At 39.9% G+C, this 23,960-nt stretch overlaps 1 protein-coding gene across 1 annotated transcript in view; it reads left to right on the top strand.

The window, feature by feature from the left end:
* Positions 1-23,960, top strand: part of HACD2 (3-hydroxyacyl-CoA dehydratase 2) — a 101,375-nt gene that overhangs the window by 65,240 nt on the left and 12,175 nt on the right. The window contains exon 4 of the mRNA XM_042956724.1: positions 2,577-2,665. Within this exon, the coding sequence (XP_042812658.1) occupies positions 2,577-2,665 (89 nt within the window). The remainder of the gene's footprint in view (positions 1-2,576; positions 2,666-23,960) is intronic.

The following is a 23,960-nucleotide window of genomic DNA, read 5'->3' as shown; positions in this document are numbered from 1 at the left end:
TATTCTCTGTAATAATGTATCTGATGATTATAACCAACCTAGCAAAGTATATCTCATTATGATTTTGATTTGCATTTCTCTGTTGAGTAATGATTTGAGCATCTTTTCATGTCTTTATTATCCACTTGCATATCTTCTTTGGAGAAATATCTATTCAAATTCTTTGCCCATTTTTTAACTGTGTTCTTTTATTGTTGAATTGTAAGAATTCTTTATTTTGGATATGAGTCCTTTATTATATACAATTCATGGATATTTTCTCCATTCTGTGGGTTCTCTTTTCACTTTCGTGTTGGTATCCTTTGAAGCACACATAATTTTGAGGAAATCTGATTTATTTATTTTTTCTTGTCCTTTTAGTGTCATAGCTAATAAACCATTGTCTAATCCAAGATCACAAAGATTCACATTTCTTTTTTCCTCTAAGAGTTTTATAGTTTTAACTCCTACATTTAGGTCTTGATCCATTTTGAGTTAATTTCTTTCTATATGGTATAAGGAAGTGTTCTAACTTTATTTTTTGTTTTTATTTTTTATTTATATTTTTTATTTTTTGTCCAGTTGTCCCAGCACCATTTATTGAAAAGACAGTTATTTTTCCACTGAATTGTCTTGGCATACTTGTTGAAAATCAAGAATTATAAATGTGAGGGTTTATTACTAGACTCTATCTATTGGGCTACAAGTCCATACCTTTATTTATTTTTTTTTCATTCATTCTACAAAGATTTATTGAGCATCTTTATATGGCAAGCATTGTTGACATGTCCATGTTACTTGCTTTTGGAAACTAAATCATTCCTCTCCAAAGCCCAAATCTTCTCCAAGAAACTCATTCTAACAGGATATAGTATCTCTTTTTCTTAATGAGTTGTGAAGTGATTTCCTTTCATAGCTACACCCATAGAGACAATTTTATCTTCGATTTGTACACAGAGTTTTGGCAAGTTGTTGTTTGTTTTATAAATGTTCAGAAGTCTGAGTATGTTTTAGAAGGCTTAGAAGAATGAAAATTTGTCTGGGATGGTCCAGTGGATGTAATGAAGATGGGTTGGTTTTATTTTAATTTTTTAAATGTTTATTTATTTTTGAGACAGAGAAAGAGAGAGCATGCACATGAGTGGTGGAGGGGCAGAGAGAGAGAGAGAGACAGAGAATCCCAAGCAGGCTCTGCACTATCAGCACAAAGCCTAATGTGGGACTCAAACACGAACTGTGAGATCATGACCTGAGCTGAAGTCGAACACCCAACTGACTGAGCCACCCAGACGCCCCAAAGATGGGTTAGTTTTAGAGTGAAAGGAGGATCTGCAGCCATGATGAGAGTTCCTGTCAGGTGTAGGGTGGCCCACGTGTAACTTGAAAGGTGCAGAAAGTTGGTAAGTCTAGTTGTTGTTATCTGTAAGGCCAGAGAGAAATGGCAGAGGTGAGGGTAGTGGAGCCCATATACTTCTGTTTCCAATTTTATTTAAATTAAAAAACAATTTTTTTTAATCATTTATTTTTGAGAGAGAAACAGAGAGACAGAACACAAGTGGGGAAGGGGTAGAAAGAGAAGGAGACACAGAATTCGAAGTAGGCTCCAGACTTTGAGCTATCAGCATAGAGCCTGACTCAGGACTCCAACTCATAAACCGTGACATCATGACCTGAGCTGAAGTTGGATGCCCAACTGACTGAGCCACCCAGGCGCCCCTCTGGATTTTATTTTAGAGGGGCAGTTCCTTGCCAGTATAAAGTTACAACAAGAAAATGAGGCTTACAGATACTGGCTTATTGCTGGGTCTAAGATGACCTAAAGGAGGCAAGGGTTTTTTGTAATGGTGGTGGCTCATCTTTCTATAGGGGTTGTAGTTGTAAGAATTGAAGGGGAAAGCCAAAGAAATGTAAACTTAGCAGAATCTAATGATTATCTAAAATAACTCAGGATGATTCCAGTGTTACAACTTTCAGACTTTGGAAGGATAATTGTACCAGTGCTTACTGTAATGAACAAGGTGAGGAGGAATGGCTTATATAGATCACAAATTTTGATTTTGGTATGCTTATTGGCAAAATATTTGAGTAAATTATAGAAGATAACTATTAGTTCGGTATCTAATAATACAGTATAGACAGTATATACGATATCAGGAGTTGCTAACATTCATTAGATATAAATACAGTTGGTTTCCCTTCCATAGGTGCCTGTTCATTTTTGAAACCCATATTGTAAAATGACCTTTCAGTGTCTAATTTTAGAGGGTAAGCAATGGTTTTGCTTTCTCTATATGATAAGTGTAAAATATATTGCACTTGGTTAGGGATTTTGACAGGCTTGAGAAAGGTACCTAGATTCCATGGTATGCTATTGCCATTAACAATATTGTTTTGAAAAAAAAAAAAAGCAGTATTATCGTTTTGGAGGGAAAAAGTTTTTAATATTGAAAAACAGTTTATATGCCAATATAGATAAGTTTTAGTTGTTCAAGATGGTTTTATGTCTAAACATTAAAATTGAATGTTTCAGAAAATTTATGACATGTTGAAACTTGGTACAATATACGTTTATTTACCCATCCTAAAATATCTTTCAGGAATTGTTCCATCTTCTGTTGTCCTGACTTCTTTCCAGGTGATGTCAAGAGTTTTTCTAATATGGGCGGTAACACATAGCGTAAAAGAGGTAAGCATTTATGTAGACTAGAATAAAATCCGATCACCACTAACAAATGCTGGTCAACTTTTCTCTCTCACCATGTGTGTTATGGCTAAAGATGGAACTCTAGGTCACGTCAACATAGCCCAAATAAAATTTGTATTTGCTGTAGCAGTTGGGTTACTGGTGGGAAACACAGTCCAGATATATACAGTGTTATTAAAGAGAAGACTGGCTAAATGATAAAGTCCTGCAGTCTTACTTCCCATAGAGATTTGGATGATGTGGATGTGGTCTGCAACTCAGTTGTATTTTGGGGGTATCTTGTTTGTATCCAGCACACTAAACTCGACATCTGCACCCTTATAGTGGGACTATTAGGGGAGTAGGGGATATTAATTCAGTCCAGAGCACTGCTTTTTATAGGACCAGGAGAAACAAACTTGTTTCCACACTGCCCACTAGGACTCGTGGAATTCCCAGTGTGCCAAGTGGTTCTGGAAGGGGGGAGTGCTGTGCAGAGGGCTGGGGCCGTATGTACCCAGGCAGGCCCAGGGATGCTGAGAGAAAGTCAGCATTACCATTGGTGTGACTCCACAACTAAGCTTGCATTTTCTGGTTTTGGAGAAGGGGATTATTTCTCTGTATGTTTTTCTCTTTTTGAAAGACCATTATTTCTTGCTAACATCATCTTCAGGTAGAGTACCTGTAGCCACTAGGAGGATTCATTTTTCAGTTTTTCAGTCCCAATAACCTAGCACCAGCATTATTGGAATCTTTGGGGTTCATGAAATGTGCTTATCCATTAGCATTATTCTGATGTTTTCTTTGTCTTCTTCTATTCTTCTAAAATCCCTGTCAAAACATTTTGGTTTTCAGGATTTATTTTGACAGTTTCATTTGTATTTCAGCTAATGAGGGGTAATTTTTTTTTTTTTACTTCTTATTGGCATATGATATACATACAGAAAAATGCACATGGCTAATGAGTTTTTAATCAAAGCTGATTAAGCTAAGTTATTATTTTTGTTACATTCTATGAACGTTGCAGATCCAAAGGCTTTTTTTTAACCTCTCTCACTTCTTGAAGATGTCTAAACTTTATATGCAAGAAGAATGTAAGAACAATCACATACTTTTAAAAAATCCCAGTTAGTTAATATATACAGTGTTCTGTTAGTTTCAGGTACAATATAGTGATTCATCAATTCTATGCATTACTCAGTGTTCATCATGATGAATGTGCTCTTAATCCCCTTCACCTCTTTCACCCATCCCCTTCTCATAACCGTTGTTTGTTCTCTGTGGTTAAGAGTCTGGTTTTGAAAAAAAAAAAAAGAGTCTGGTTTTGGGGGACACCTGGGTGGCTCAGTCCATTAAGTGGCAAACTTCGGCTCAGGTCATGATCTCATGGTTCGTGACTTCGAGCCCCCACATCAGGCTCTCTGCTGTTAGACCAGAATCTGCTTGGGATCCTCTTGTCTCCCTCTGTCTCTCAAAATTAAGTAAACATTTAAAAAAACATTTTTTTAAAGAGTCTGGGTTTTGGTTTGTCCCCTTTTTCTTTGTTTAATACTTTTTAAAACGTGATCACAGGGGCACCTGGGTGGCGCAGTCGGTTAAGCGTCCGACTTCAGCCAGGTCACAATCTCACGGTCTGTGAGTTCGAGCCCCGCATCAGGCTCTGGGCTGATGGCTCAGAGCCTGGAGCCTACTTCCGATTCTGTGTCTCCCTCTCTCTCTCTGCCCCTCCCTCGTTCATGCTCTGTCTCTCTCTGTCTCAAAAATAAATTTAAAAAAAAATTAAAAAAAAAATAAAACGTGATCACATTTCCACATTTCTGTAAAAAAAACAACCACCAGCAAATAAATCCTAATGTAGCATATCACCCTTTGTTCTCAGTCTGATTTGTTTATAGAGTGAGGAAGTTACTTTATTTATAATACCATGTAACCTTTTCATTCATTTCAAATTCTTTCTACAAATCATTTTTAACCTGTATTCCTTCCTTCTTTATGTACTCACAATATTTGTTTTAATGAACAACTCATTAACTTTCCAAGAGTCTCAAGTGACCCAAAATTTCTTTCTGCTAGGAACTCATCTACATTCTTAAATAGGTAATTTTGTAGTTTAAGTAATTAAATGTTAGGTACATGAAGACAGAGTATTGTCAACTATGGGGTGTGTGATAGCTTTGCCCACCCAATCAGATAATAATTGTTGAGGTGCCAGTGCCCCAGCTGATAGATTATTTATGGCTTCTGCTTTTTCTCTCTTCTGCCTCGGTGATCACTCTTCTCCTTAATAGCCTCTGGCAAAGCGGGTTGTAGGTAAATCTAAAATGCTTTTAATTCAGGTCAAGCAGTTGTTAGCTATATCACTGTTAGCAATATTTGCCAGAATTCCCTGGGGGATCATTAAGGCTACTTGGTTTAAAAACGTTTCTATGGATTATAGGTGCTCAGACCTGGCCATTGTCCTCAGCAACCATGTTGCTTGACTGATGCATAGATTTGACAGTTTCAGATGGTTTCACATATAGTGTCATACTTGAACTTTACAGTAAGTTATACAGTTGTTACATTTGCATATTCAAAATTGTTTCTCTGCAGCCACACTTACCCAGTTTCCACTGTCACTGACATATTAAGAACATGGTGTAATAAATTTTGTTGTCTTTCTGCCACCAGTTGGGTCCTCCTCTTTTCACATATATACCCAATTAGTTGACTTGCTCCTTTCTCACATAAATAGGATTCATTGTTTCTGCTATCCTGGGATCATAGTTCCTTTCTCCTTGTTCCCCTTTTCTTTGAACAAAACTCCTTCATTATTTTGTTTACACAGTAGATGCCCTCTCGGCCCACCCCAGGTCATGGATAGCTAACTTGAAAGAGCCTGTTGCTGTGGCATTTCAGAGGCCAGTCTGCTGTCTGTCACCTGTTCCTCAGTCTCTGCTCTAGGCCAACGCTGTTTTTCCTGCCTTAGACTTTTGTATTAGCGGTAATTCACTTTGTTCTGTACAACATTACTTATAGCTTCCCTGCTAAACTTCCATTCTTCTGTTTCTTGAAACATCTTTAAAATATACTTGGGGCGCCTCGGTGGCTTAGTCAGTTGGGTGTCCAACTTTGATTCAGGTCATGAGCTTACAAGTTGGTGAGCTCGAATCCCACATCAGGCTTGCTGCTGTCAGCGCAGAGCCTGCTTCAGATCCTCTGTCCCCCTCTCTCTCTGCCCCTCCTCTGCTCGCATTCTTGCTGTCTCAAAAATAAACAAACAGTTTTAAAAAAATATACTCTTATTTTCTTTACATTCAACTCTATTTACTTTAATGGTGGGAACCACATAACTAACACATAAGGAAATTGATACCAGAAATAACTGCTTAATGATATATATCTTGGGGCGCCTGGGTGACTCAGTTGGTTAAGCATGCAACTTCGGCTCAGGTCATGATCTCGCGGTTTTTGGGTTCAAGCCGTGCATCAGGCTCTGTGCTTATAGCTCAGAGCCTGAAGCCTGCTTCAGATTTTGTGTCTCCCTCTTTCTCTGCCCTCCCCCCGTTTGTGCTCTGTCTCTCCATCTCTCTCAAAGATAAACATTTTTAAAAAAATTTTTTAAGTAGTAATACATATCTCACTTTCTCATAGTCATGTTCAAATTCTTTTCATACTACTATACTTTCTTTTTTTTTTTCTTTTTTTTCAACTTTTTTTTTTTTTTTTTTAATTTATTTGGGACAGAGAGAGACAGAGCATGAACGGGGGAGGGGCAGAGAGAGAGGGAGCCACAGAATCGGAAACAGGCTCCAGGCTCCGAGCCATCAGCCCAGAGCCTGATGCGGGGCTCGAACTCACAGACCGCGAGATTGTGACCTGGCTGAAGTCGGACGCTTAACCGACTGCGCCACCCAGGCGCCCCATACTACTATACTTTCATTCTCAGTTTCTTTTTACATCCAATTCCCCTGTAAAGTGGACAAGAGAGGCGCCTTGAGGGCGCTCAGTCAGTTAAGTGTCCAGCTTCAGCTCAGGTCGTGATCTCACAGTTCGTGAGTTTGAACCTCATGTCAGACTCTGTGCTGGCAGTGCAGAGCCTGCTTGGGATTCTCTGTCTCCTTCTCTGTCTGTCCCTCCCTCCCTCCCTCTCTGCCTCTCTCTTTCTCTCAAAAATACATAAACACACATTTTTTAAAAATAAAGTGGACAAGAATTCTTCTTGTTCCTAGCGTTATGTTTGCATTTGGACTCTTGCTACCCCCACCCACTCTGGCCTGCTTAGGTTTTCCATACTCATTCCCTTTGTTTTTCTGTAATTGTACATGGTGTACTAAGGTAATGGCTTTTAAGACTAGATGCTACTTTTTTAATATGTGGGATGTATTTCCTTTTAAGAGGCCTTCTAGCACACACATCTCACTTATCATTTTAATTCTCTGCCCATGCCATGCTAGTCACATAAATGTTGCCATGTATCCTATAGGACCAGAAGGTGACTAGATGGCTTTCTTTTATGATTGTAAGGACCCACCCACCAGTTGGTATGACATCTTAATTGGTAGGTCTCTTTATTCAGGTGTTTCTAAACTGAGCATAGCAAATAACCTTCCCACGTTTTTCCTTTTAAAGAGAGCACCTATATGGCATAGTAAAGCTTCTGACAAAAACAATAAGCTCAGGGTGGGAGGTAGACTATGGGAATCAGCACTTCTAGCTGATCTCTTTCCTTTCCAGTTTTCACCCTTGTCTCCCCAACTTGAACTGACTCCTTCCCCATCCCTTAGCCAGGCTGGCCACTGCTGCCTCCCCATCAGACCTCCCTGGGCTTTTCCCTTGCACTCTGTTTGAGTCTGTTCTTTGTCTCTTCATTGAACTGAAACAAGATTGGCATTTTTCAAAGTGAACTGCAACAGAAAATACCACCTTCTATCCCTCACTGTAACCCCCCTTCCAAAGGAGACAACTTCATGGGGCACTTGTTATTGTCCAAAAGTAGCTAAGCTGAGCCTCAGATTCCTAGATATGCAAACAGGCCACTGTCCCTTTTCATGACCCAGCCTTCTTTGAAGAAGCCACCCCAAATCCTCGTCTGAATTCTCAGTGTAAGATCACCGTGTTCTTGAAGCTGATCACTAACATGGACAGTAGTTGAGAAAGAAGTTGCTGGAGTCTCACTGTAGCTTTAGCCCAAATGTAATGAATACCCTCTATGGTCTGCTAGGGATAGTTTGCATAAAATAAAACTATACCCTGGAATGCAGAGCCTTCTTTTCTTTCTTCCTTACCCTCTGCCACCATTGGAGAAAGGGATGTTTTCCTGCATTCTTCTGGAATGTTCTGTGAGTTCTCCTGATTTTACCAGTCAGCTGTTTCCCACCTCTTTTTGGCATGCTACTGGGCTTTGTGACACTTAAACTGCCATTATTGCCAACTTCTCAGTGAGATGCTTACAAGAAGCTTGTAGTCAGTGTTTAAGAAACTTAGTAACCTCCAGTTTTTTATCATCATACTGATCTTTGATGCATTACAGCTTACAGAAGGCCTTATTAAGGTATGTTGTGATCATTTACTCTTGACAGCTGTCCCTTGAGATAGGCTGTAGCCTCCAATTAGAGTTTGGAAGCTAGACAGGCAAAGTGACTGTCACACATCCAACATATGGCAGAGTTGGGGATGGACTTCTGATTCCAAAGTCTTCCCACTGTATTAGAGCTTCCTTCTCACTGTTTAAATTGTGGTGTGAACACAACCTTATTTTGTGTGCTGACTATGCTTTCTCTATCTCGTGTGGAATTGAAAAGCCCCATCTCGGACCCCAAAACACGTGCCTCTCCAGCAGCTCTGTCATGCCACATGCATATGCTGAGGTAGGATGCTCAGTCAGATCATCCGAATGGGAAGCATCAGCGTGAGCTGTGGACCCTGGGTGCTCATCTGTGGCCCTTTGCCCACTTGCTCCTCTGTTATTTCAGTGCTGCAGTGGCTCTGTGATGAGTCCCTCTGATTAACTAGCCTTTCTCCTTGAGTTCCAAGACTGGGCACCTGGGTGGCTCAGTCGGTTAAGTGTCCAACTTTTAATTTCAGCTCAGGTCATGAAAGGCTAGTTTCATGGTTTGTGAATTTGAGCCCCATGTCAGGCTGTGTGCTATCAGTGGTTGAGCTAATCAGCCTGGTTGAGATTCTCTCTTTCTCCCTCTCTTTCTCTCTCAAAAATAAATAAACTTAAAAAAAAGTTTCAAGACTGTATTTCTATTCGTGTTTATGGACTGTTTGGAACAGAATTACCCAGAAAGCTTATTAAAAGTGAGCACTCCATGGGACGCTTAGGTGGCTCACTCAGTTAAGCGTCCAACTCTTAATTTCAGCTCAGGTCATGATCTGATGGTCATGAGATTGAGCCCTGTGTCAGGCTCCACATTGACAGTGCAGAGCCTGCTTGGGATTCTCTCTCTCTCTCTCTCTCTCTCTCTCTGCTCCTCCCCTTTGCACATATGCATTCTTTTTTTCTCTCTCAAAATAAATAAACTTTTAAAAAAATAAAAATGCACATTCCAAGTCCCACCCCACATTTGATACAGAATCTCTGGGAGTGAAGCCAGAGTATCATCATTGTTATTAAGCTCCTCAGATAATTTTACAAATTCTAAGATTGGAGAAACACTCCAAGATATTTTTTGTTGCACTGTAATTTTAATTGATTGGCTTTCTCTCTCTCTTTGTTTTATTTTATTTTTAAGTAATCTCTACATCCAACGTGGGGCTTGAACTCACAACCCCAAGATGAAGAGTTGCATGCTCCACCTACTGAGCCATCCAAACACCCCTGACCTTCTCTTTCCTTGATTTTCCTTCATATTTCTACTTAATGTACTTGAAGCCTAACCAGATCTTAAAGAATAAAAGCCATGGGGTGCTCTTACACTGCTAAGTAAAGGCACTGTGGAGTTTCTGGTGCCTTGTCCGAAATCCAGAGCTGCTGAACTGAAGTTCGTGTGCATGTAAGAAGAAACTTGAGAGGCCCAACTTGAAAGCAGAGGAAGATGAGAAGCCATAGCATTGAAGAAGCAAAACTAACTTCCATTGGTTTGTTTTTAAGAGAGAAGATAAGGAATCCAGCTGCTTCATTTTGGGGTGGGTTGTGGGAAGGGCTCTGTCCTGGGCATGTGCCTGTCACGTTGCCTTGCCAGAGCCACCAGACATATCGTTTAAGAGGTCATTTGCAGGCCATTGCACGGAGGAAATGCTGTGCAAACACACTAAACACTCCTCTTCCTGGGATTTATCAAGAAATGTCACCTTCCTTGGACAGTTTTTTTTATTTTCTAGGTAATTGGAACTCAATATTCTAGAACTTGGAGGCTTAGCAACCATAACTGTGTGAGGAGTTGTTAAGTGTTGACTTTGACACTTATCCTGTAGCTTATGACAAAATACTTCAACATTCTGGACCTCATTTTTCTCATCTGTAATACAAATATCTGCCCTGCTTATGTCAGAGTTTTGTGAAGATGAAGTGAGAAGGATTTGCAAAAACAAACAACGGTATTCAGAAACCAAGATCTCGAGCATGCAGCTTTTGCTGAACAGCTCCTGAAAGCCCTTAGAAAGCAGTTCCACCTCGGAAGGAATGCTCCTTGTTTCCTCGATGAACTGTTTTCTTTTTCTTCCTCTTCTCTTCTCCTTCACTCTTGTGGAAGCTAAAATACTAAGTAAAGTACCACCCTAACTCCCACACTCCTTATCCTATTTTTGGTTGCATTACAGGTTTTTCTTTTCTGCCTGGTCCTCTGCTGGGTTCGCAGTGTGCGCATGCTCTTAGTCACCTCATGAGGTTGCTTCTCCTGTTAGTGTGTTTCTTGTGGCTGCACATGCTTCTTGTTGTCCCTAATGGCCATCTGTGCACACAGTGTTTCCTCGAGGTGGGAAGGGCGCCTTCTTACCCCATCAATCAGATCAGGACCTGAGGTGCTTTGTCTGGGGCACACTTGGTTCTCTACTTAGACCAGAAGCCATGCCACTCTGTCTTGTAGCACAGCGCCCTTTCCACAGTGACATTTCATCTTAGCAAAGGCCATTGGGATACATTCAGTATCTTTTGCCCCCTTGAATGCTGAATGTCTCAGATTCTCCACCTGATTCCATCTTCCCTTACTTTCTATTTTAAATATTTCTGTAGGTGGATTTGCATCACCTTCACTTTTAAAATTAGCACCTCTCTTAAAGGTAGAAACCATTATCATTTGATTGTTAATCAGACACTGTCAAACTTTAGACAACTCCTAGACAAATGCAGCCACACTATATTGCCACTTCCACGTCTGTTAATAATGGACACTTAAAGATAGTGTTACTTTTTTCATAGATGGTTCATTCTGCCACTGCCTGTACTTAGCATAGGTGATTTTGGCACAGATTGCCTATTTTTCTCTCCATGTTTTTATGCCTGTCTCTTTCCAACATTTTCTTGAGCTAAGTATAAAGATTTTTATTTCAAAATATTGAAAAATACTTAGATTTTTGTAGGTTCACTTCTGCCATCCCATGTTGCTTCTTTCTCCCATTGTCTTAGTGCTTTTGTAGCCCTTGAAAAACTTCGCTGGATTCATCTGTTCAAAATATAGTATAATTCTTCAGTAATTAAGTCAGTTGTGTTAAAAGGAGAAGCAAGCACACATGTTAAACCGTGCAAACCGGCATCACCAGTACTTCCTACAGAACATAGCCCCCTTTCTCAATTAGTCGTTGAATAGGTGCCAAGTACAACAAAATCAGGAAATTGGTTTCATTCATCTTTAATGTTAATCTTCGTCTCCTCCGGGCTCTCCTCCCCATGGTGACCCTGCTTCACAGACACCCCTGCACTTGAAGCTTCTCAGGACCTTTTCTTTTGCTCTCTCACCCTAAGGGCTAACTCTGACATCCACCATTCCCAGTTGTCAACTCCGGCCTGAGAGGGAACAGTTACATCAGACAAATGCCCTGGAAGGCTGCACAGTTTGTTATTTTCATTTGGGGGGATCTCTCTCAGGAGAGAAGGGGTGAGGGCCAGACCTGCGTCAGCCTACCCCATTGCAGACTGTCCTGGAGACACCCAGCCCTTTCAGGCTTGAGCAGTGGCTTCTTCCTTTTCCTCTACCCCAGAGCTTCCAGATCTTAGGTTTTCCAGTATATTTTACAGTTAGTTAGTCTTTTTATATGTTATGCTAAAGTCCCCTGCTCCCTTGTAAGTGATGTTCTGGAAGCATCAGTAGGGTCACCTACATTGCTCCTGTTTTTTCATAATGAAATTTCTGATAAAGCAACTTACTGTTGGAATTTATCATCTTCAAGAATAAGACATTTCTATGCTATTGGGTAGTATCTTAATCTTTGTATTGCTGCTCTTTACAAATAGTAGGTAGCTTGTTTAGAGCCAAATCTGGTTACTTGCAGTCCTGAGATTAACAAAGATGCTTGACTTTTGACATTAGGGAACTTGTGGAGAAGGAATGAGAGTGAAGGAAGGAAAAATAGTTACCTTGGGTATAAAATAGTAGTTGCCCAAATAAGCCCACGAGATTGACGGGCTAGAGCTTACGTGGTTTCAGCTTTGGTTACACGGCATCAGTTTGAATTAAAGAATAACATGGGGAAGCAAAACTCTGTGTCACAGAAGTATGCTGCAGAGTTGTATTGTCAGTGGACAGTTACCAGGAAGTGAATTCTGGCATTCAAACTGTCAACCATGGTTTAAAAATGAAATGCGGTAAAGTGCTTATTTAGACTGTTTATTCCAAGCCAAAAAAGGTAACAGTTTGGTTACCAACATTTTTCTTTTGGGTATTTCCTCTTTCCCAGCACTGTCTAGTAGAACTTTCTACAGTAGTGGAAGTGTTCTGTATCTGCACTGTTCAATACAGTAGCTACTAGCTATATGTGAGCACATTGAACCCTTGAAACAAGGTAAGTGTGACTGAGAAATTGAATTTTAATTTAATTTAATTTAATTTTAAATAGCTACCTGTGATTGGAGGTTACTGTATTAGTGCAGTTGTAGATGTTCAGTGTAATATTATTTACCATTCTCTTGATTTCAGTCGATTAGGTTTTCATATATTTGATCTCCAGTGCACATGACTGTGTGATTTTTACTTTATTTTATTTTATTTTATTTTTTAAGTAGGCTCCACACCCAACGTGGGTCTTGAACTCATGACTGAGGTCAAGAGTCACGAGCTCTCCCAACCAAGCCAGACCGAGCCAGGCAGGCAGTCCTAACTGTGTGATTTAAAAAAAAAAAAAAAAAAAAAAAAATGAAAGATACTTGGTATGCTATGTTATTTAGATCCAGGGATTTTTTTTTCAACACTTGGGATTAAATTGTTAACAAAAATCCTACTTGCAGATGTGGGATGTTGTGTGGCTGGTATTTCTGTTGCAGAGATAGCAGTAGATTAGCTGGTGAGGCGGAAGGCCATGCGAGCCCCACCTTTCAGAAGCCTGTAGCTTGGCCCCTGCAGTGGATTCACCCATGATAACACGTCCCAGGTTTGCCCTTTTTGAAACCATTTCACAAGCCTTTTCTATTCTATTTGAGGTAAAAGATGCCATAGAAGTACAGTCAACATTATTATCCCAATGAGCTTGAAGAGTCTCATTTCATACTATAAAAGTGAGATGATTGACATGCATCGTGAGCATTGCTAAAATATGTCAGCAAAGTCAAGGAAAGTTAAAAATTGTTACCTATAAATTGCTTTTAAACAGGTGTGTTCCACAGTACAATGAGTGGCACTTTTAAAGCATTGATTAATATTCATTTGAAAACTTTTAATATGTGGGAGTAGGAACTATCTCTTAAATTACCTTCTCCTTTGCCAAATCGGTCTTTTATGTACTGTAGCTTTTGCAGTATAACTTTATTTTTAAGCATGAAAATGGAGGATGAGATAGTTTAATTAAAAATCTATAAATTAACGAGGATTTATTCAGTACATTCAGCCCTCTGACAGCTGGCCTGCACAGAGAATGCAGCAGGTAACTGGTCTTGTTGGGAATCTTGACAACTATGGGGCAGCCTGAAGAAATCACCTCTTTCCCCCCTGTTCCTGTGAAATATATATAAAATATAGTTTAGTTTCTTCAGGGAAGAAGGATCAATAACATTTTATATTTATTCATATCAAGAAGCACTAGATAGGCCCCTCTCATTACAAGCTGTGATGCATCACGGATAAAATAAAGCATAAGTTGTCTGCATTTTCCAGAGAGAGGATCCTTTTCAAGTCTGAAGTGAAACCCTGGTGCACTGCGGGAATTTGTAAGATGTGACTTGATGTACATGTGCGGATGTGTGTGGGTGCATGCTGAGAGTATGCTTTGCATTTTAGAAGGAGGGGAGAACTAATTACCAGGCTTAATGCATTAAAGACTTAACTTTTTTCCTTCAGATTGCTGCCATAAATGTTTGATTTAACAAGAGGAGTTTTGGCATCTTCTCCCTTTTACCTTATTTTGCTCTGGCAAAAAAAAAAAAAAAAAAAGACCAGAATAACCAAAACCTTGAAAATTGTCCGTCTCTTTTGCATTCTGCATTTGGTGCTGGATTGTTAGATCAACTTTAGGAAATCTTTTGTTGAGGTCATTGCCTCAAAGGAAACTGTGTTCAAAACCTCAAGTGTAAAAGCTAATCAAGCTAACCATTTTTTTAAATAATATTTTATAGTTTTTAAGACTTTAGCTTTTAAGAATGTTACATTTGTGTAGCGTTTTGTGACCTGTTTAGAGGTTATGAACTAGCAGCAGATGTCTGTCCCACAGGTGGGTTTAAAGAGAAAGTTCAAGAAGAACCTAGTGGCTGGAGGGTGTATCGTCTCACAAGAGCAACAGTGTTCAGCTCAGCTAGTGATTGCCAAGTGGATCCAGTGTTATACAATATGGATTTTTTAAAGAAAAGGTAGAAATCTAGATTATTTTTTATGTGGAATCTCCCAGCTTTTAAAAACTAGCTCAAATATTTTTAAAGCACCATAAAAGGACAAACAGAACATCTGTGGTCCAGGACTGTGGACCAACCTTTTTAATATTTCTACTCCAGGAAATGGTATTCATAGCTTTTATTTTTATTTTCTGTCTTCTTGAAGATTTTGCAATTATTAAGCAGTTACAAAAACAAAAGGAACCATGACATTTCATGATATTATATAGCCAAGTTCATGTTCTTTTGACCTGTCATTTAGGTTTCTGACAATGATAAGTCCTCTCCCGTCTCTCCTCTAGAGTGTTGAGTTAGGCACATTTCATGGAGGTTTGGGGGCAGACTGTGTGGAGTGAGTATGCCCCAGATCTCCCCATAGGATCACAGTCACCTTCTGCTGTGGTTCTAGTCTGGATTAGATATATGTGATCCAGGTTGGGACTGCCTATGACCCGTCTGATGAGATCCCCATGCTTGAGTTGGGGTGGAGGAAATAGTTGCATGAAAGATTTTCAGTTAATAACATTCTCTTTGGAGGTGAGAGAATCAAACAGAACTCAGGAGGGATCCTGGGAAAGCCTAGCAGCTGGTGAGGTCCTTAGACATCCCAGAGATGGTAGAAGCATATTACCGCATCTCCTAAACAACACTGAAACAAACAACAAAAAGCAAAACAACAACAAAACAAAATATTACCTTGGTAATTAAGCCAAAGAGGGCAGCCATCATTGAGTCACAGCATTGGCTAGCATAGTAGTAGGAACTTAATAAGTATTTGTTGAATTGAATTTTCTTTTCATGGAATAGTAACAACTGCTATTTATTAAATCGCTAGCAGTTTACTAAGCACTTGCTATGTGTTTCTGACCCTACAATAACCATGCAAAAGCAAATGTTCTCCCAGTTTCCGCAGGAGGGAGCAGAGGCTCAGAGGGTAAGTAACTTGCCTTGGTACATGCAGCCTGGAAGACTGAAAATCTCTGGTTCCCAAGCAATAATGATTAGAGAAGAGGAAGCTATCACCCTCCCTTCATGTTTTCTAGGAAATGGGCTGACTACATAGTAACATTAAAGCTGGGCTCATGGGGACATTTTAGCATTCAGATCTGCATGTCTTTGTCCTAAGTGTGGAATTGATTGAGCATTGCTTGTTGACTGCATGCTTATACATTTTTTTCCATTGCATGATCAGAAAAGTTGATTTCATGACTGAGAGTTGTTTTGGTAGGCCAAAATGTTTGACTAGCCATCATCCACATCAAAGAATAGCCCTTAGTTATTGTGTTGTAATAGAAAGAATCTTTAAACCAGTTTCCTTTGTCACTGTAAGTTTGAAGAAAATCTATTTGGATGCACTTTTTTCTCTCTTGTAAGGAGGAAATGTATTAATATTTCTTTATAACATAACTCACATTCTCCATAAAATAAGGAGTAGTATTTTCTGGTTTGTTTACCATATTACCCTATTAAGGATTTTTAATAAATGCTTAATCATGAAAGACACTTCACACATGAATTGTCATGGGAAAAGACTAATACTGATTTAGACTTTTTAAACCACCATATTTAGTACATTTCAGGTTTTTTTCTTATCAAGCATGATATTTCTTTTAAGTAGATAACTAAATGTGTTATATTTTTGTTCAAAAACTTAATAAAGCTATGGAAAGGACCGGGATTGTCGTCAGAATTGTCCTACTGTCCTGCTCAAGCCCTCGGCTGACATCACCAACCAGGCACCAGCCCTGTGACCCTTAGCCTCACTCTCATTAGGGAGCTGCCCTCCTCACCTGGGGCTGTTCCAACCAAGTCAGAGAACATGCAGGCTCAGGCTGCAGACGGGTCACCATTTATTCATTCTTATTCACTCAAATATTTATTCAGTATTTTCTACGCTCTAGCCGTTGTGCGAAGCACTAGGATACATGAGAGAATGAAGAACATGGGTGCTGTCCTCACAGTGCTTCCCGTGTAGTCAAGGAGCAGAATTGAGCAGACAGCAGTACTATACAATGGGGTAAATGAGAAGACAGAGGGAGGACAGGGTGCTGCTGGGACCAGGTGGTCACTTCAGCTGCCCCAGTTGAAGGCTGTGCTAGCCTGTTCGGTTGCTAAGGAGCTGTTCCAGTCTCCTCTGCCCAGTTGTTTCTCTTCATGGGGTGGTCCTGGGGACTCAGTGAATACATACGCAGCACTTAGAATAGTGCCTGGCACTTAGGAAGTGCTCAGTAAGTGCTAGCTACATATCCACTGTAATGTAATCTAAACTTGTCAAAAAATTTTAGTGACCAAGTTCTGTGCAGCTGTTTTGAATTCTTTTCCATGTCCTGAGGTCCAAGACAGAGATATAATTGATTTTTCACATAGAAATGAATGTTTTTTATACTTGAATAGTTTCACAGTTAGCTGTTGAAAATTTACACATAATTACTTTTATCATACTTAAGGAGTAATTAGCCCTGCAAATGGGAGTTATCATTATCTTAATCATCATTATTATCCTACTCTAAAGCATTTATTAAAAATTAGATTTTGCCTTATAATTAAAGCTAACCTCTTCAAAACAAGTTTGTGGACCTTCAGGGTATTTGCCATCTGAAACAATACAAATTGAGAGGTAGCATTAAGTCTATTACTCCTTTGCAACTTACCCTCTTTTAGTGTGCTCTTATTTATGTGCTGTGTTGTAAATGTTCTTGTATCTTTTTGTGGTTATACAGCCTGCCTCTTCCAGCTGATTCAGAGGCTTCCTATCAGGAACAGTATATCTAGAAACTAAATGATAGTTGTATTTGCTTCTAATTATGGCCCCAGAAAAGTACAAAAGCTCTTGATTCCCTCCATTCAGATTCCCCACCTGTTGGCATTTACTACATTTGTTCCATCACCTTTTCTTCTGTCTTTATATACCCATTATCATCTGTCCTTTTCTGAACCTTGAAGCAAGCTGCACTTTCTGTCCTGTCACCCCTCGACACTCAAGTTCATGTTTCAGACATTCTCCTACATCACCTGCAGTGGAGGTGATGGCTTCCTACAACCTTACAATCAAGAAGCCAATAATGATCGAACACTACCACCTCCTCTACAAGCCCCATTTGGATTTCACTAGCTGCCCAAACACTGTTGGGTTTTGCTCTGTTTTTTTTTTTTTTCTTTTCTTTTCTGGAATGGCAAATATTTACTAAGTATTTCTGTGCTCTGGGTATTGCGCTAAACACTAGGATACCTGGTGAAAGGAGTGGTTGTTACGGTATTCCTGGCACATACATGGCACATACATGTCAGGTCTCTTAAGACACATCAGTCTGAGAGAGCTTCTTAGTCTTGCTCTGTTTCTCATGTCCTTGACAGTTTTAAAGAGTACAGGCCTTAACTTCTGTAGAGTGACCCTTCACCCACATCCATCCCGTGTTCCCTCATAACCAGTTCAAGTCATACATTCTTGGCAAGAATACTAGAGAAATGGTGCTGTGATCTTCTCAGGGCATCACCTGAGGTGGCAGTGTGCCATGACTACCCATCCTGCTCCAGTGGTGTTGACTCCAGTCACATGCTCCTGTTGGTCTTTTCCCACCTTCAGGTAACGTCTTCCCTTTTTATTGATGTGTATTTTGTGGAATGACTCCTGCCTGTATCAGCCACTCTGTGGTGGTAACTAGATGATGATCCTCTATTTCTGTCACCCCTTTTACATGTATTAGGTGGCTTCCTACTGTAAGGAATAGCTTTCCCTTTCTCCCATTTATTTATTCAATTTATTCATTTATTTCACTTATATCATTAGTTTGGACTCATGAATTCCTGTGCATTTCAGTGGATTGTAATCTGTTACTTACTTTGGTGTTAAAATTGTCTGATTTGGCCAGTGGGAGCCCTTTCTCCTTGTCCTTTTGATTTATCTCTTCATTTGTTGAGCATTTTCTTACTTTCTGACAAAAAAGATTTCCAGACTTATCTTGTACTTCCCCTGGCCCAGCCTTGGAATCAGCCATTTTGCCAAGGAGCTCTGGTTCCTTTTAGTGGGAGATGGTATTTAAGGACCCAAGATCTGGGTAGCTGAGATGCTTCATGCTACTGGTGTGTTAATGCTTCTAGGTCCTTTCAGTGGAGGAAGCTAGGAGATATACACGCACGCACACACGCGCGCGCACACACACAGACATGCATACTGTACATACATCTAAAAGTATATAGCTCTGTGTGGGTGTGTGTATATGTATCTGTGATTGATTATGAGTTCATACAGATTCCTTCAATTACAATCCAACACCTTAGTTTTCTCTCTGGCATCCTCCCTCCCTGTTTGTAAATACTTCTCAAACAATATGAAGCCCCCCCACCCTTTTTTAACATATTGATTTCTTTGCTGAGCTTACTCTTTACTCCATGTAACTGATTTCCAAACCACACTGGCCATCTCTTCTACCCATCACCTCTTGTGTCTCCCTCCCCTCCCTATCCTCAGTTGCTAGGCCTCTGGCTCACACCTGTCTGCAGCCCCCCCAACCTTCCCTCTTCTGTCCTTGTCATTGGCCTCCAGACCCACTGGCCTTCCATGTCCATGTGGCTCCCCACCCCTCACCACATCGAGCTTTTATCCCCCATGCTGACTCCTCCATGAGGGGAAAGGAAAGAGACATTTAGGTGAATCTTAATGTCTACCCAGACACAAACTTGAAATGATTGGGAAGATCACTTCTCTGGAAAACTAGAGGCTTATCCCAAAAGGTGTTCTGTTCTTTTTTTCTCATTTTCTTTTTTATCTTTATAAGTTTGTTTTCATCTTGAATTCAAATAATATTTTGCATTTTTATTTCTGCAGAGCAGAGATAGAAAAGAGAAACAAGCTTTTGAGATAGATTTTTAGGGGTGTTGGCAGTAAGTTAAACTCAGGAAGTAAAACAAGGCTAAAACAAAAAAGCATTGAAGATAATTAGCAAAAAGCAAGGCTCAGGGAAGAAGTTTCACACTAATTGTAGGGAATTCATTAGGGTTTGTTTCAAATTCTTATGTTGGTTTCTATCTCAAGTCAATTGATTCATGATTAAATTCATTTCATGGGTATATTCAAGATATCTCTGGACAGCAGTGACCTAGAATTTTTCATACTTTATCCAATCCTTTTCAGTGAGCCTATTCCGTTCAGTCCGCCCATTATCTCCTTTTGAGAAGTGGGCCACATTTTTTGAAAAGTCATAGCTTTCTTGATATTCCTTATCTGTTCTCTAGGCTCTTGTATATGGATTCCTTTGAAGTTTTCTTGATTTCGTAAGAGAGGTGTTCTTCCCATAACAACAGGTGTGGGTGGGTGGGTGTGTGCGTGCACACGTTTGAGAGACAGACAGAGAACTGTTCAGAGTTTAGGGGCACATACCTGGGTTCAATTTCTGTAAGGCTCACTTGCCTCATCTGCAAAATGGAGATTTAATGAGGTAATATATATAAAAACATACTTTGTATATAGTAAGAGTTCAGTAACTATTGAGTACAATTATATTTACTCGCTGTAATTATTAAAAAGGGATTACTAAAACAATTAAAAATGGTCAAAGGACTTGACTAGACATTACTTAAAAGAAGATATACAAATGACCCAATAACCACATGCTTAACATCAATAATCATTAGAGACTGTGTGTCAAACCCACAATGAGATGCTACTTCATACTCACTAGGATGGCCACTATCAAAAAAAAAAGGAAAGAAAATTACAAGTGTTGATGAAGATGTGAAGAATTGGAGCCCTTGTGCACTGGTGGTGGGAGTATACAATGGTGCAGCCATTGGTTTAGCAGTTCCTCAAAAAGTTAAATATAGAATTACCATATGATCCAACAGTTCCACTCCTAGATATGTGCACAAGAGAATTAAAAACAAGGTACTCAGATACTTGTATACCCATTTTCATAGCAACATTATTCACAGTAGCCAAAACGTGGAAACAACGCAAATGTCCATCAACGGTTGAATTAACAAGCAAAATATAATGTATACAAACAATGGATTATTCACCCTTTAAAGGGAAAGAAATTCTGGTACATTCTACAACATAGAGGAACCGTGCAGGCATTCTGCTAAATTAAATAAGCCAGACACAGAAGGACATATATTGTATGAATCCCCTTAAGTGAGGTACCTAGAATAAGCAAAATCTTACAGACAGAAAGTAGAATTGTGCTTACCAGGGACTAGAGGGGTATACGGGGTTATTACTTACTGGGTACATAGTTTTTTTAGGGTGATGAAAAGTTTTGAGATGGATAGTGGTGATGGTAGCACAACATGGTGAGTGTTGTGAATAAATGCCCCTGAATTATATACTTTAAAATGGTTAAATTTGTAAATTTTATGTTATGTATATTTTACCACACACAAACAATTGATCCCCTCCCTGAACACACACACACACACACACACACACACACACACACACACACACACAGTCTGTCAAAGGAAGACTGAAGAATGATATCTGTACACAGGTCATATGAAGGGAAAATTTGGAGGGAGGGGTCATATGAACCTAGAATGGGGATTGACCTGTGGGCCAAATCTAGCCTGCAATTTATAATGGTTTTTACATTTTTAAAGGGTGTGAGAAACAACAAAGATGAATACATGACAAAGCCTAAAGTATTTGGAGGCAAAGCCTAAAATATTTGTTATTTAGCCATTTACAGAAAAAGCTTGCCAACACCTGGTCAGGAACATTGCTGTGGAGTGAATTGTGTTCTCCCCAAATGTGTGTGTTGAAGCCCTAACCCCCAGTATTGTGGTATTTGGAGGGCATATAAGAAGTACTTAGGTTTAGATGAGGTCATGAGGGTGGGATCCTCATGAGGAGGTTGGTGCCCTTATAAGAAGAGACCCTAGAAGGCTCTCCCTTTCCCTCCCTGCCACATGAAAACGTGATGATAAGGTGCTAGCTGCAAACCGGGAAGAGACCCCTTACCAGAAACCAAATATGCCAGCACCTTGATCTCAGCCTCTAGAACTGTGAGAAAACATATTTCTGTCGTTTAAGCCACCAGTCTGTGGTATTTTATTACAGCAGCCCCAGCAGACTAAGACAAACATACTCTTCAGAGCTCTGCCAAGAGACTCAAGTCCTTGCCTTCTAGATTTTACCAAAATCTCCTCTCTTCACAAATGAAGGGGGTATTAAGGAGAAGAAAGAACACTTATCATAAAGCATGATCTTGGGATTTCTTTAAAATAATCAGAGCGGGAAGCAGCAGGTTCCGAAATGCTAAGAAGAATAGGGTTTCTACAATAGTGATTTTCTTATGTGGCACCATCTGTTTTCCTTTGAATGTAATAAAAATGACAGCTTTTCATGTACTGATACTCCCTGAGCCTTTTAAAGTCAAACATATGATGCTATTTGTGTGTAAAGGTTTTTCTCTTGCACCCATTTGTTTCTCCAGCTTGAATTTCTATGTAAACTCCCTTGGCTAAATTACACAAGCCTCCCACACCCAAGCGCCTACACCCTCGCCATAGAGCAGGGGACGGAAACCTGCCGTCTGCAGCACGGAGGGTCCGGTACGCAGCTCACTGACTGCACTGGGCAGAGGAAGGCTTCCAGACTGGCAGAGCCGCCCCACTCCCACTCCCATTTGTGCCACGATTGCAAACGTGCAACTTTGAAACATGGCTTTCGGACATTTTTGGCAACCAACCCTTTGTCCCCTGCTTTTCCTTTGTAAACCTTGATAAACCTCCTTTATCTCCCTTCTTCTCCCCCCCCCCCGCCACATACCTACTTTTCTCTTAAAAGGCAATAATATAATTTAAAGTAAACATCAGGGTGCCTGGTGGCTCAGTTAGTAGTGTGTGCGACTCTTGATCTCTGGGGTCATGACTTTCAGCCCCATGCTGGGCATAGAGATTACTTTAAAGAAAAAAAAAACTTAAATGTCATATTCTTTTTTAAAAGACAGTTTTATGGAGGTATAATTTACCTACGATCAAATTCACCCATTTTAGGTGTACAGTTCAGTGCTGTTTAGTAAATTTACCAAGTTGTGTAACCGTCATCATAATCCAGTTTTAGAGCATTTCCATCACCTCACTGTGATCCTTCATGCCCTTTAAAGTTCATTTCTAACCCACTCCCAGCCCATGGCAACAAGTAGTCTACTTTCGTTCTTTCTTTTTTTTTTAATGTTTCATTTTTGAGAGAGAGTGAGAGCACCAATGGGGTAAGAGCAGAGAGAGGGGGAGACAGAGGATCTGAAGCAGGCTCCAGGCTCTGAGCTGTCACCACAGAGCCTGACACAGGGCTCAAACTCATGAACCGTGAGATCATGACCTGAGCTGAAGTCAGATGCTTAAGCAATTGAGCCACCAGGCGCCCCAGTAATCTACGTTCTGTCTCTAGATTTGCCTTTTCTGGACGTTTCATATAAATGAAATAGTTTGCATTTGGCGTCCTTCACTCAGCAGCATGTTTTTGAGGTTTATCTATATTGTAGCATGTATCGATATTTCTTTCTTTGTGTGGCCAAATAGTAGTCCATTGTATGGATTATATCACATTTTGTTTATCCATTTGCCAGTTGCTGGACATTTGGGTTGTTTTTACTTTCAGCTGTTCTGGGTAATGCTGTGTGACGATTGCCAGCACATCTTTGTGTAGGCATATTAAACCTCTTATTCGTGATAATGAATAAAATCATGTGTTTCTAGTTCCTAATTCAAAGAGTAGCTAAGTTGAACTTTTTATAATTGTAGGCCTTAGCCCTTCCAAAAACCCCTCCAAAGCTAAACTGGCTTTTATTTTTTTTTATTTTTTTATTTTTTTACCTTAAGTGATCTTTTTCTCTGAGTCATTGGCCTTTGATAGAAAGGCTCCCCATGTGTTAGAAAAGTGTTCCCAACTCCTGCTTTAAAAACAAAAACAAAAACAAACAAACCAGAAAGAAAGAAAATAGATGGTATCATTTGAGTTAAGGGGCACTGACCCCGCACATGCCTTGTGTGCAGACCTGTGTCAGGGCCCGAGAAAGCCACCTGAGAGGAGAAGCGGAGCCCTGAAGACCTTAGAGTCAGGGATAAAGAGCCAGAGAACTATTCCCATGGTATGCCCTCAGTAGTCAGCAATGAAGGGAGGTCTTTAAATTATTCTCTCCTCCCTCATCTTCTTTGATAAAGGAAACTTATTTTTAAGTACTCTTAAAAGACTCTACCCATTTCTTTTCCAGTTAAAAAAATTTCCATTTATGCAAAGAGGTTGGGGTTAGCCAGAGTCTTGTGCCTTTCCCATGTACAGGTTATATGCACACCCCACCCCTCTCTACAAAGAACAGCAGCTGGAAGCTTTCATTGGCTGCTTCTAAGTCAGCCTTCCACCCT

The sequence above is a fragment of the Panthera tigris genome, chromosome C2 (genome assembly GCF_018350195.1).
Source record: "Panthera tigris isolate Pti1 chromosome C2, P.tigris_Pti1_mat1.1, whole genome shotgun sequence".
In the NCBI taxonomy this organism is placed as follows: Eukaryota; Metazoa; Chordata; class Mammalia; order Carnivora; family Felidae; genus Panthera; species Panthera tigris.
Note: the sequence above shows the minus strand (reverse complement) of the source record. Positions and strands in the feature narration are given on the sequence as shown.